This window comes from Mastigoproctus giganteus, chromosome 5, assembly GCF_048544385.1.
Source record: "Mastigoproctus giganteus isolate SK-2022 chromosome 5, ASM4854438v1, whole genome shotgun sequence".
Classification (NCBI taxonomy): Eukaryota; Metazoa; Arthropoda; class Arachnida; order Uropygi; family Thelyphonidae; genus Mastigoproctus; species Mastigoproctus giganteus.
The window spans coordinates 196,696,332-196,710,217 of NC_143579.1; the positions used below are offsets into that span (position 1 = coordinate 196,696,332).

General features: G+C 38.3%; 1 protein-coding gene across 1 annotated transcript in view; it reads left to right on the forward strand.

Annotated features, from left to right (window-relative positions):
* The first annotated feature begins 4,365 nt into the window (after window positions 1–4,365).
* Window positions 4,366–13,886, forward strand: part of LOC150085975 (uncharacterized) — a 76,887-nt gene continuing 67,366 nt past the window's right edge. Inside the window, exons 1-3 of the mRNA XM_090373627.1 lie at window positions 4,366–4,475; window positions 6,206–6,331; window positions 6,466–6,741. Of these exons, the coding sequence (XP_090229753.1) occupies window positions 4,467–4,475; window positions 6,206–6,331; window positions 6,466–6,741 (411 nt within the window). The 5' untranslated portion in view covers window positions 4,366–4,466. The remainder of the gene's footprint in view (window positions 4,476–6,205; window positions 6,332–6,465; window positions 6,742–13,886) is intronic.

The window sequence follows — 13,886 nt, forward strand, 5'->3', positions numbered from 1 at the left end:
CTCGTACACTATGTGATTCCAGCTTTCTGTCTCCCCGCACGTACAGTTTGGGTCCTCAGTGAGTCCGAATCCGTGCAGCTTCTCATTGTAGGGTCCGTGTCCTGTTATTAGAGATGTCAAATGGTACCCTGGGAAGTACCAGGTCGGCTGTTTTGGGTAGATTTTCTGGAGGTCAGGTAGATATCTTCTGGTTATCTCACCCTTGGTGGTCTCCGTCCATCTTCTCTGCCATAATTTTAGCAGGTGGTTCTGTAATCTAGTTTTTTCCGTTTTTAGGTTGTTCGCTGGGTCAGTTGTCTAGTCCAGATGTGTGGCCGCCAATCCCCTGGATAGCAAGTATAGCAGACCTGTGCGAACGACCTCCAGGTCCAAAGGAAGCGCTCCAGCGAGTACCTGTAGTGCTGGAGTACTCACTGTACTACACGCACGCGTCGTAGTTAAGAGTATGGTCCTTTGGATCATGTCCAGAATTCTTCTATTCACTGCCAGTGCAGTTTTTGGGAACCAAATTGCTGAGGCGTAAGTAATTGCTGGGAGGTCGTGGGTTCGAATCCCGCCTCGGGCTTGGATCAGAGTAAAATGCAAAAACTTTGGGAGGTGCATTATGGCCATGGAAGCCGATGCGCCAACAACTAACTAACTAACTGTATTAATAATCTTTGAAAACACAATGCTGTGATCGAAGGGGGGTGGGGAAGTCTTCAGAATCCTGCGATGGGTGAATACGAAGAATATGACATACGAGGGCTGCCGCACGTTTTCTTGGAACCCAGAACGAATGTCTATCATTGACTGGGAGCTCAGTGCACATTCCAATTAATTTTGTTCACTTCATCTCCTTATTGATAATGAATTTACTTGACTGCATTCCTGCATCTAACGATTCAGAAAATATATATTCCTCTTTCTCAGGGTCTTTCATGTATTCGGTTTAGAGTTGTACACAGGAATTAGATCTATTGTTTTATCCATCTGATGCACGAATTAGGGACTTGCTTATTTCTACAACTATCTGATCCAAATTGCTCTTGCATCATCTCAGAGATGCGGCTTTCCACATACTATGTGAAATTATATTAGTTCAGTGATCGAATTGAAAAAATTAAAACCTCGATTTCAGTAAAAACAACATTAAATTTATATTTTGTCACAAATTCATCCACACATGCAAATCGTATGCACCAGTTTTCATTGAATCTGATATTCGAATGCTACAATTAATTAAATGAACTAGAGCTTGTAATCATCAGTGACCATCTAAACATTTCGGAAGTTATAAAAATAAAATTATCAATAAAAACAGCATTCAGATGATACAACAAGTATCATTTTTTTAATTGAAAACAAGATACACTACGGGTAACCAAAATTCTTAGCTAGAGTTGCTACTCTGGCTCACACCTTGTGGATACTTTATGTCATGACGACAGAAACGTTTCATTTTCATTTTTTCCTTCATTTTTATTTTTTATTTTTTTTATTACGCTGTGGCTGAGCTGGTCTGGAACGAAGGTTGCACTTTATTTGCCACCCCAGAAACCGTGGCTTTTGCAACATATGCAATTTAGAGACACCATATAGTGACACACCAGTTTTCCCGTTTCCGTTGTGGCTTCCAACAGATGAATTTCCCTGATTTTCAATGAGTAGATACAATCTATATTGAAGAAAGGAATGCGGTCTTTTTTCTTTTTGAAAACAAATTGTTGCGATTATTTTTTACTTCTTCTGCGCACCAGGTTTCGAAGTTTATAACGCAGCCATCAAATAGAAATATTTTTTGGAAATTTCATTAGAAGATAAAATATACATTCAGAAAACGTCCTGCACACCGCTATTGTCGCAACAATTACGTAAAAGCAATAAAGCAAAATATACCCCTGCCTCGGGGTGGGATCTTTGCTGCTGACCCCACCTGTGGATGGGATCTTCACTGCCTGCTAACCCCCACTGAGGAGCGGGATCTTTTCTGCTGACCCTACTGAGAGGTGGGATATTTGCTGCTGACCTCCACCTGGGGGTGGGATCTTTGCTTCTGCCCCCTACTGAGGGGTGGGATCTTTGCTGGTGACCATCTGGGGTGAGATATTTGCTGCTAACCTCCACCTGGGGGTTGGATATTTGCTGCTAACCCCCTACTGTGGGGTGGGATATTTGCTGCTGACCCCCACCTGGGGATGGGGTCTTGACAGCTGACGACCCCTACTGAGAGTGGGATTCCTGGACCTACTGTCTACTATCACTTTAACTAACAACTCCTCCTTCCTACTTCTATGGGGATGCCTCTAACTATCATCTCCATCTTTCTATCACTATATTCCCCATCTTCTCCTTGCTATACATCCACTCTCTTTTTCTCTATTTCCATGGGGGGGGGGGTCCCAGACCATCAGTTCTGGGACCCCCAGCAGCAGCTAAAAGATGAATCTGGCCTGCCTCTGCACAGTTAGAAATGTGAGACGGGGGGGGGAATCAAACTCGTGTTTGTTGTCCCCTGGTTGCAAAATCGCCTGACGCTGGCCACTCAACACAAAAAAAAAAAAAAAAAACCATCACACCTTCACATATTTCAACACTACACACAAACGGCCGGCGATGGCACTTACCTCACCACAAGATAACAAAGCGGCGAATGGAGGAAATCCTAGAATCCTCAAAAAAAAACCACTAATAATAATAATAAATAGCGATCCTTGTGGCCTAAGTTACCTCAGTGAAAACTGCAAACCGCCCATCCTAAGGCGCCTCCGTAGCCAGGCTTCTTGATTAGACCGGGGTTCGAGCCCGTAACCACCAAATACGGAGGATGCGGAAAGGTCAGTGGAATGACCACTGCATATCTCCGGAGCAATATGGCCTTAGTTGCTAATGCTCCTAAAAACCCATCCTAAATCTTGTTAGTTTCTCGACACTGAAATATACAGTGCGACCTACATAAGAAGGCTAGAAAACAGTTTAGCTAAGGAAGCACATTTTTCAAAGTAATATATGTGAAAAACATAAAAAGAGTTCAAGTTTTTTTTTTTTTTTTCTTATATCTAATAAATACGGTAGTTCTCAAGATCCATCTAGTTCGTGGAACCATAAATCAATTTTTTTCCCCTTTTTTATAGTGGCACCAGCCCATAACGCCTCGGAGGGGAGGGGTAATCTCTCCACAAGTGGAGAACTTGTAATGAAGTGATATTTAAAAATATATGTTCGGCGAATATTCAATTTTTCTAATATAAATATTGTTAGTGAAAAATTCTTTACTTAAATAGATTTTTATTTAAAAAAAAAACTTGTGTCCAAAACCCAGAGTGCCTTTATATTCGGAGTGCAGGTTCTCCTCATAGACCCTCAGGTAATTTGGAAGGACGTTTATAAATCTACTCAAGGACAGCTCTTGATGACATTGCCTTTTATCGGTAATGGACATTGTTGGCAAGTTGACAAAGTTAGAAATTCGAAGCCCGACATATTCTACGATAAAAAAGTACACTAATAACAATAAATACTTCTTAGAGAAAGCGTCTGTGACGTCTTTAGATTGATAAGGTGAATTAAAATCAGACGACATGCATTCAAGGAAAATCTCGATAATTCTGATTTATTGGGAAATTGCCCCGCTGACGTCAAGACTAACATTGGCCTGGTCTGGTACAGTTTCTGGGAATTAATGACCTGCCAGAAGTATGTTTCAGATATACACACACACAGATTCAAGATAGAATAGAAGCCAGGTGGTAGCTGTATATACACTACAAAACTTTATTGTGATTTTGACAGGAATCAAGACGAGGTTGGAACACGGCAACTGGCGATAGCGGAAGTGGGAATGATACAAACCGGAAATGAAAACTTTCGATGGACAACAGCGGAGGTAAGTTGGAATTTTTCTTTTTTTATTCTTAACAGTCCGTTTGAATCTTTCTTTTTTCTTTTTTTTTTTTCTTCACTATCTTTCTTTCTTTCTTTCTCTCCCTCCATTACTTTTTCGTCTGACTGAACTGCTTTTATATGTACCTTCCAGTTTTTAAAGTTTAATTTCTGGATTTGTGATAATCAAGGAAACTTGATTGTCTGATGGTCTCAGTTCTTTGCTGTAGAGGGAGTTGTAAAGAAAAGAAATAAGATATATGCATTTTTTGGAATCATTACTACAGGATCCCCAGCAGGAAAACTAAATTTCTTCTAAGAGCTCATACTTAATTTTATTTAATTGTTCTTTTCTTTATCTTCCTTCCAACCAAGACTTTCAGAATTGAAAATGTTCTCATTTCCTGAAGTCTCCCCTGAATATATCCAGTGTACTTTTGTTTCGATTTTAGATTGAGAATATCATCAGAGAAAGAGACGAGCTGAAACATGAGGTGGAACAATGCCAGAATAACACGGAAACTTTCCAACTGAAAGTCCAACTGGACGCAGCTAGCGAGGCACTGTTTGCTCAGCAGAAGAAAGCTCAGGACATTATTGATAACATGGAAGCGGTAAGTTGTTATTACCCTCCGATCAACGCTTCTGCATAAGGAAGTATATACAAGTATTTTAATATATATATATATTTTTTTTTATGAAAACCCCAAACACGATGGATAAATAATAAAAAAACTTAACCGCGTGGCAAAAATTACCATGGCAATTTTTGTTCTATTTCATCTGTTATCATATTTTTTTTTTTTGGAAGGGCCTTCGGAGATGGAAAGGCTCATCGAAAAACAAATTATGATAATACGAATTATGAGAAATAGAACAAAAAAGTGCCATGTAATTTTAATTAATAGTGTCCCTGCTATGCCCCTCCTTCCATCATGTGGAAATAACCTAATTCCAGCCTCGTCAAAATGGAAGAAATTTTCACTGCTTTTTTCACACTGTGGCAGAGTTAATTGATCTTGCGAAGGATGTGTTTCATTTTGTGTGTGTTTTTCATCCGACACAACAGCCAGGCCGTCCAGCGAATACGTGCAGTTTATAAATACAACGTACTTACGCCTTTTGTCCTTATATGCCTTGGCACTAGCACCAAAAACTCCCCCAGTTGAATCCGAACGTATCTTAACGGTAAACGTGTATCACGGTTGAGCACATCTCAATCGACTCATTCCGCTTCGACTAATTTCTCCGTTTGATAAGCGTTCCAGATGTTAGTCTGCCACCATTGGGTAACAGCATCTGGAGTTATTATAAAGCGGAGAAATATTATTCCGCAATTATTCGAAATGCCACGAAGAACACATAGGTCGAATTACGGTGTGTCGTCTGGAATTTTCATGAATATAAAGTTAAAATGCGAAAATTATGGGCGAATTATTTTTTATGTTAAAATAGGAAATATTTATGCGATCTATAACTTACGGGTGGAATCAAGTCAACTTTTCGAAGCTTCTTCCCCCACCTCCTCCCCATACACCCTTTCCTGGCGACACTCATGGTCGCATGTATCTGGTAGGCATACTAACGGTGTCTACGGAAAACCAGCTGTACGAGTTTCAGGAAACAGCTGCTGGACAAAACAGCACAACCAATTTTATGGCGGAAGTTTAAACGACTAGCGTGCTGTAATTCGAGAAACCCAACTGCTTCGACACAGACACAGGGAGAGGCGCCAATAGCTCTCGAATGGGGAAGCAAAAAAAAAAAAAAAAAACACGAAGTTCAGTAATATATGAAGAAGATCGCATGTTAAATGTGAAGAATATATTCTGAGACCTTAGTAGTCGAACTTGTAAGGAAAAGAAATGCCCTTCGGGAAAACACCCAACGTGTTGGTGTGTGAAAAATAAATAATGGAGAAGGTAAATAAAGCAATGCCTGCCTTCTCTTCCCGTATATACCTGTACAATATATATAATTACGTGTATTAGTGTTTATTTTTTATTTACACAATTCCATATTCTTTATATTTTTGTGTAGTAGAGATGCAAACCATGAAATAGATAAAGCGTAAAGGAGCTACAGACAGAATGACAAACATGACAATTATATATATATATATATATATATATATATATAGAAAGAGAGAGTGTGTGTGAAACGAAAGCGAATGATTAAAAGATAGAGTTAGCGCAGCGTCTGACTTGCGCACAGCTGTCACCACCTGACCACGTCGTAAGACGCATGCCAGTGTTACTAGAAATGGATGTAAAGTAACGTGTCGTAGTCTTACGACCGTGAGTGTATGGCTATTCAGGGATCAATTTTGATGTTTCTTCCGCAGCAACTATCGGACGTCCAGATCAAGCTCGTGGCAGCAGAAGAGCGCAAGGAAGAATTCCAGAAGAAAGTTCATTCCCTGGAAACAGCTTTGGGTGAACTCCAATCGGAGAAGAAGAATTTGCAGAAGGTAAGTTAGCCTGCTGGTAGGGATCAGCGACAGATCTTAAAAATATATTTATTGAAATCCAGAAAGACTTATTTCCGCTTGTAGTTTACATTACAGCCGACTGTATCCTTCGATTTGTTTCATAATTCCTCTAGAAACACTCCAAGTCCATGGAGGAACTGACTCGTGTAGAGACCCAGAAAGCCAACGAGATGTGGCAAGAAATCAAAAAGGTACGAGAAGATCTTCGAGTCTCTCGTCAGACTGTCATGCACCTTGAAAGAGAGGTAGAAGAACAGCACGAGGAAAAAATTCGACTGCACATGAATTTGCTAAAAGTTCAAGATGAGTTGAGCAAGGAGAACAGTCACAAGGACAACGTCATTGAACAGAGGGACAGCTACATCGAGCAAATGCAGAAGAAAGTTGAGGTAAGAATGATGTTCGAAATGTTTGATAGACCTTTTGTTCAAAGCGGGCTTAACCACTTATGATTGCATTAAGAAAAAGTAATATCATGAAAGGTTAAATGTTCTTCTTTGTAATTTAGGAATAACACTGAATGCATTTCAATCATTAAACATTCGTTCTTGTAGGTCCTTTATGATCCGCGAGTAAAAGAAAAAATCGTCCTGTGGGAAATGAAACAGGTATGATGGATAAGGGCACAATTTTTCACTTATATTGCACTATCTGGTTACATCACCACATAATTAACACCAGCATTTCTAGTTAGTGTGATGAACATTATTAGGTTTGATTAGTATTGCAATGTTATTTTGTCTGTTTTGATGAATACTCTGCGTATACTATTATATAGACAACCCTGTTCACCTATTAAACAACATCGGCAGATTTCAAAAGAAAATTATACAGAAAAAGGGAAAAAAACGAGGCTGGTGGAGAGTGAGCAGCTGTTTGGGAATCTTTACACTTACCTTCCAACTTATTTATTATTTCTAAGGCGCTATAAATGCGTTAGATTTTCTTTAAATAATAATAATAATGCTGTTTTTATTAACATTATTTGCTGCTTTATAATTGCATTCTTATGAAGAATTTTTCCCTATCCGCTTAGTCTGAAATATGCCTCGAGTAGGGAAAATGTTGCTTCTTTTATAAACTTTTGGCATTTTTTTATTTTTACATTAAAACATTTAACTAGAGCATAATTCCATTATTTTCGTGATTCGAGAGTTTCTAATAAATTTCTAGAACTCTACCTATAATTATCTAAATGCATTTCGATTTATTCTCGGAGACGTGTATCATTTACATATTATGCCCTATGCTATTAAACACATTTGCTTTCGCCAGAACCGCTGTTTAGTGCCTACTGCTTGTACTGAATAGTTTTTAACACGCACTTTTCTAGTCTTCCCGATATAGGCATAGATTCTCCGAACAATAAATGTTTTTTCGGTAATTATTAAACGGTTCCATTTTCCAATGAAATCGCCGAAAGAATTGATCTCAGAATCGTGTTTTCCCAACCTGCAACTTTATTTACTGACACGTGCTGCTACCTTGGTAACAACTGGAGCGTGCATGGTGACGTCATTAACAACTGCGCTATGGCACTACGAGTGCGCGCAGATTATCAGATACTAACTACGCATGCGTATAACCTAAAGAGCCCATCTCATCCTGTTAAAGGGAGGTTTGGCGGGAAAGGCACCAATGGTCTCGTGGACGTTAATTAGGCTTAAGACGGTTTGTTTTTGATGTAGTTTGTAATCGCCGTCCGACAAGCGACAGTCGAAGATGAAACGAAGGACGTTCCACGTGGGTAGTTTCAAGAGAGCGTCGAAGTAGGTGGTGTGCACTTCGTGTGTGAAAATCGACTGGTAATGCAGGAAATCGAAGGACGAGATGGCTCAGTATTGGCCACAATATACGTATTACAGAACTAATGAAGCCTGTCACCAAGACGTGTACGCTAGGCTAGGAAAAATGAGAAAGGTAAGATAAGTTTGGGCATTACGTAACGAATTATCAGCTGGAAGACGGGCGTCCTATTAGTGGATAATTATAAAAATCCGTACGGCTTGTTTGTTAGATACCAAATGATATCAAGTACTACGTTTGGCTTATTGTAAGATTTTTTTTTTTTTAGAAGTTCGTGTTCGATAGGAGATAAGAGGCATAGAAGATAGTATAAAGGTTGAAAGCGAATGAATTTTTTGCATAGTTTTGATATGCCTCATAAAGCTACCGAGCATGCCCTGTTGATTTCGTAACTTTGTGTGCCAATACGTGCGTGCTTCTAACCTTATGCTTTTTTAATGGTACAAAAACCTTGTCGCTGTATAAATCCCACCAATGACTATGTCATGTATAACATTATTATAACGAAATTCATAATGGTCAGCTTTTGTATATTAAAATTTGGACAAGAAGTTTCAGTTATGTCTTGAAATAATTATTGTTTTAACTACGTGTGTAATAATCCGAATTGCGAACATTACTTTTGTGGACTTCCGTTAAAAAAAAAAAAAAAAAAAAAAAGGCCTTCCTGGGTTATTTAATTTCACCCTGGCTGTCCTGGTAATAAGCTTTTGTTTATTGTTTTTCCCCCTAACCAGAGATAACACGTTAACGAGGTACGCTGTACTTTGAATTATGACAAGGAAACATGGACACTGGTTGCACTGGAGCTCTGCCTCGTAACAGATAGTGGAGTCGCCACTTTCATTCATTTGTACAGGCCTTGGTTTGAATCCTGTTGGGCAGTGGAGGAATCGTAAAAGCCAGTCTCAGGCGTGGGGAGGAGGCATACAGCTTTCGTCGTGAGTGATTACGGATTTTTCAGCCCCACTTCATACAAATTTGCAAGAAATGATAACACATATCATATGAACTGTCGCGTGCCATAATTATGAATGCCCATGCTACCCAAAGCCCCTTTACAAGAATTCCAGCTGCCTTCCAGGGATAAACAAACTTAAAATGAAATGAACTGCCTTAAATATTGTTAATAAATATATACTTCGTATATATTTTTTTAGCGATGATTTGTTTGTCAGGCGTACTAAACCAATCATAAATACGATTCACTTTATCTTCTGATGTGCAAGTCTCAGTTTGTATGAGATGCCCAGAAATCGCAATTGTTGTCGTATAATGGCTGTTGGTTGCCGTTGCGTCGTAATTCCCCCCCCCCCCCATAATAAAGCATTTTTCTGAAAACTTCCACACAATGAAATGGTTATTAAAGAGAATGGTAATAACAAAATTGTCGGCTGCATTTATTCTTCGTGGGTAAATCTACGTAGTGCACACGAAAGCAATTTTTTTTAATTTATAATTTGTTGTTATTATGCTTTTGAACTGCATGGCTATTTTGATTTCTCTTTTCTTTCTTTCTTTTCTTTCTTTCTTTTTTTTTTTTTAAGGTCCATAGTATTTGCAATTTTATTTTTCAGAATATATAAAAATTTTCTGTGAAGGTTCTTGGAGTCCATACAAGATCTTCAGGGCACCATCACTACTAGAACTGTCTTTTAAATTTTATTTTCCACAGTAACATAAATAGTAAAATTAAATTATTTATTTTGAGAAATACTTCGTTGAAAATTTTGTAAGTGAAATTTTACTTATGCACCTTAACAAAGATTTACCTATTATTTATTCGTTTGAACGCTGTCAATCAAACAGCATTTCCTTTGCATTTATTAGTTGACAGTTAAGACATGGGTTGTATGTTCATTTTTAATGTGACTACCAGTTGCTAAGTATACAAGTTAACAAGCCGACCGGGCTAGCCAGGTGGGTAAAGTGCCTGCGTGGCAACTCAAAGGTCGTGGGTTCGAATGCCGCTTCGGGCTTGGATCAAAGTACTGCAAAAGCCTTGGGAGGTGCATTATGGCCACAGAAGCCGATGCGCCAACAGCTACCAAAATTGGTCTTGTTCCGGAATATGCGGTGGTAATTCCCTTGACCTTTCCGCAACCTCCGTATTTGGTGGTGACGGGCTCGAACCCCGGTTTAATCAAGAAGCGTGTGCTACGCACTGCTGTCCTTTCCACACCTGGCTACGGAGGCGCTTAACTGGTACGTTATGAAAATACAAGAAAAAGTTGGAAACTCGTGCAGTATTTTTTTTTTTTTTTTTTTTTTGTCTGTGTATGCGCGCGCGCAAGGCACGTGCTCGTACATACATTTATACAATTTGAAATAGTAATGCTATTTAAAAAAGTAACACTTATTCATTAACTCTTGATCACTTAACGTTTTATTTCAGGAATGCTGTACTAATTGGAGCACTATGGCATTAAGGGAAAGTTGCTACTACGGATAAAGGGAGGGTTGAGTCGTAATCAATGGACATTACTCTTTGTGGACCAATTTTATTAGTGGAATCCTGCAGGGTTCGGTGTTGGGACCATTGTTGTTTTCTGTATTTATCAATGATATTGATGAAGGTATATCAAGCTTAATGTTAAAGTTCTCAGCCGATACAAAGGTTAGCAGGGTTATTAACAAGGAGAAGTACTTAGCTTTTTATCTTAAATTTTTGAAATAATACTGGCCCGAATTTCATTTCCAATTAAACGTATAAATTCGTCTTGAATTTCATGTGATATATAATTCAGTTTCTTCTCGATGATTTGAAATTTGTTCTGCAAGTTTATTATAATGACTTAAGTTAAATAATATTGAGGAATATTATTGAACTTTTAATGCAAGATTATTTTTTGCACAAAATAATATTGCGTCCAGACTAATCTTTAAAATTAGTCTCCGTTTTTCCTTCAATTTCTTTTTGAACGACATACCAAAAGCTCAGGTGGACGTCACAAAATGGGTCGTGCCTTATAAAAATTTCTAATTGGAGTTTCACCGTTATTTTCGAAATTTGTGAAACGCTGTTCCTCCCTGATATTTTTTCCGTAAGTGATCATAAATCCTGAATTTCTAATTTATTTTATTTTTTTCACTCCAAAATCCCAAAAAATTTTGGAATCAGATGTAGCACATATAAAGATAATGTAGTACGTGTATTACCTTTAATAAAATTAATTTTTATTACAAACAAAACACAGGTTAACCAGAGTAATTATATTTAAATTATTATTTTTTTCTTCATATTACTTCCACGATTTCCGAACTCAACCTCTCCTCGAACCCGAACTCACTCTCTCAACCAATCCTACGACTGTACTTAATTTCTCACTCTTTCCTATTTGCTAATAAAAAGTTAGCACCATCGTCTCCCTCGTGCAACGAACCAAACCCCTCTCTTATAAATAAATAAATTTTCTGTTTATACTCCGGGACGACCAAACGGTCAGAGGAGTTCACAAGATAGACAGAATACAAGAAACAGCACCGTATTCAGCAGTCACGGGCTTGAACCCCGGTCACTCAAGGCACGTGTACTTATGCACCCGCGCGCCTGACCACTAGGCTACGGCGGCCTCTTATAATTTTCTTGTTTATTTCGCGCTCCCGCAACACAACCCTTTCATGTATGCTGAGCGCTTCCAAAAGTAGCTATTTTTGTATTCACACTAAGTTTCGACAAGCGTCGTCCCTTACCTAAAATTGCCACACTAGTGCGGTGTTTCTACGCATAAACTAGACCAGGGGTGGACAACAGCCGGCCCGCGACGATGTTGAATCCGGCCCCCTCGGTAAATGCATAAATATAGAAAATCCATACCTGACTACACTCGCCGTAAACGTTCGGCTTAATTCGGTTCAATCGGGAATCGCGGCCAGTACAACAGTAACCAAGTGATTCTACGCAGCGTCAAAGAGTTATTTCCTAATTATTATTGTAGTATCGATCAAACGAAGTTCCTTTGGGTTTGACTTCTTATTGAAAAAAATAATATTGGTGCGAGATATTATGTTTTATGCCTTTTCTAATTATTACAATTTTTAATTTAATATAATTTATAGCCCATAAAATGAGCCAATTAAAAAAAAAAAAGAAAAATTGATGCCGAATGCCGCATTTTCAATAATTGGACATTCAGATATTTTTTTTTTTAAAAATACATTAATAATTTGGTAATTCAAGTAATATAACATTTTTTAGGTTCTGTTTTTTTTTTTTTTTTTTTTTTTTTTTATTAAATCGTTCAATCTATTCTGGCCCGCATCATGATGCGAAAATTTCATTCGGCCCGCTGACGAAAAAAGTTGCCCACCCCTGAACTAGACTGTCCCGACGTACGTCCAGTTGCCACTTATATCAAAATACAGTACTGTACTGTACTGTACTTCTTAATTACCTGTATCTAACGGTCCCATTGTTTCCCGTTCTAGTAAATCCCTTTCTCGTTTGTTTGCAAATAATGTATATAAGAAAAAGTAGTCTAAAATTTTGTCTATGTATGTATTATATGTACCTTCATAATATGACTGTACACACAGTACATAGTGAAAAATCGAAATGAAAATAAGAAACAATTTAATATTAAATGTAATATTTATTAGAAATTTCAAACCAGCGCCTTTGCTAGCTAAAAAACTTATCCCGCCAGTGCTATCAAGTTTCGCTAAAGTGTTGATAAAGGAGTTTTGCCTTTTCACGAATGATGAGTGAACTTAACGGAATTTTATTTTGAGTTCGGTCTTCTAACCACAGATTTAAAGCTTTTTCCATTTTTTTCTAATTTAACATTTACGAGTTACAGAGCAAATTTTTGAAGCAATTAGCGCGTTTTCACGGACACTACGGCGGATTTTTTCTTCCGATTTCTTGATTGATCGTACCGTTGACTCAGTGATTTTTATAATGTTTTGCCACTGAGGAGACATTTTCACCATTAGAAATTTTATCTAATAACTCAGTTTTATTCGCTAATGTCATCACCTTCTTTGATCTTTTCACATTTCCCTTGTTATTCGTAGCCATATTTTTGTACGGGTTAGAAAGAACTTATCCACAATAAAGTCACTTTCTTCCGTTAACACACTCGAAAAATTCTGTTTTACGCTGCAAAACTGTAGATTTATCACTTTTGTAAGCATATCAATTTATAAATTGATAAATTTATTCAATTTATAAGCATATAAATTAAAAACAAACGACGAAACTTCCCATGGCAAGCGCATAACACATACTGAACAAGGATTAGCGAGAAACATCCACGCTCGCGATTTTGTCACCCCTCTCCTCCCCCCCCCACTGAGCGCTGTTTTGACCGGGGAAGATAATTTTAGCCACGCCCATGTTTTTTTATGGCGGAAAATGTTCACGGCGCTTTAAAATTCACATTTTTTTAGGTTTCATTTTATATTAAATCAGCGACCGCGAATAGAGGGAGCACAGGCGGTTTTAACGGCGGGCGCACCGGGCGTGCGCCCTGCGCCCCGACTTCTGAAGGGCACCTCAAAACCCCAACTTTACACTTTTTTCTAATGACACCAAGTTTGGTTTCATATGCGCAATTTTAATTACGTACAAGTTTACAATCGGCGGTAAAACCTGATAGTATGTTTATATTCGCTTATTTTCATTATTTCATTACTACGCTGCATACTATATACATACTACGTTGCATAAGCCCCGCGCGGCTGCGCTACCGCTCATTGGAGCAATAGAATCGTATTTGCTACTTCG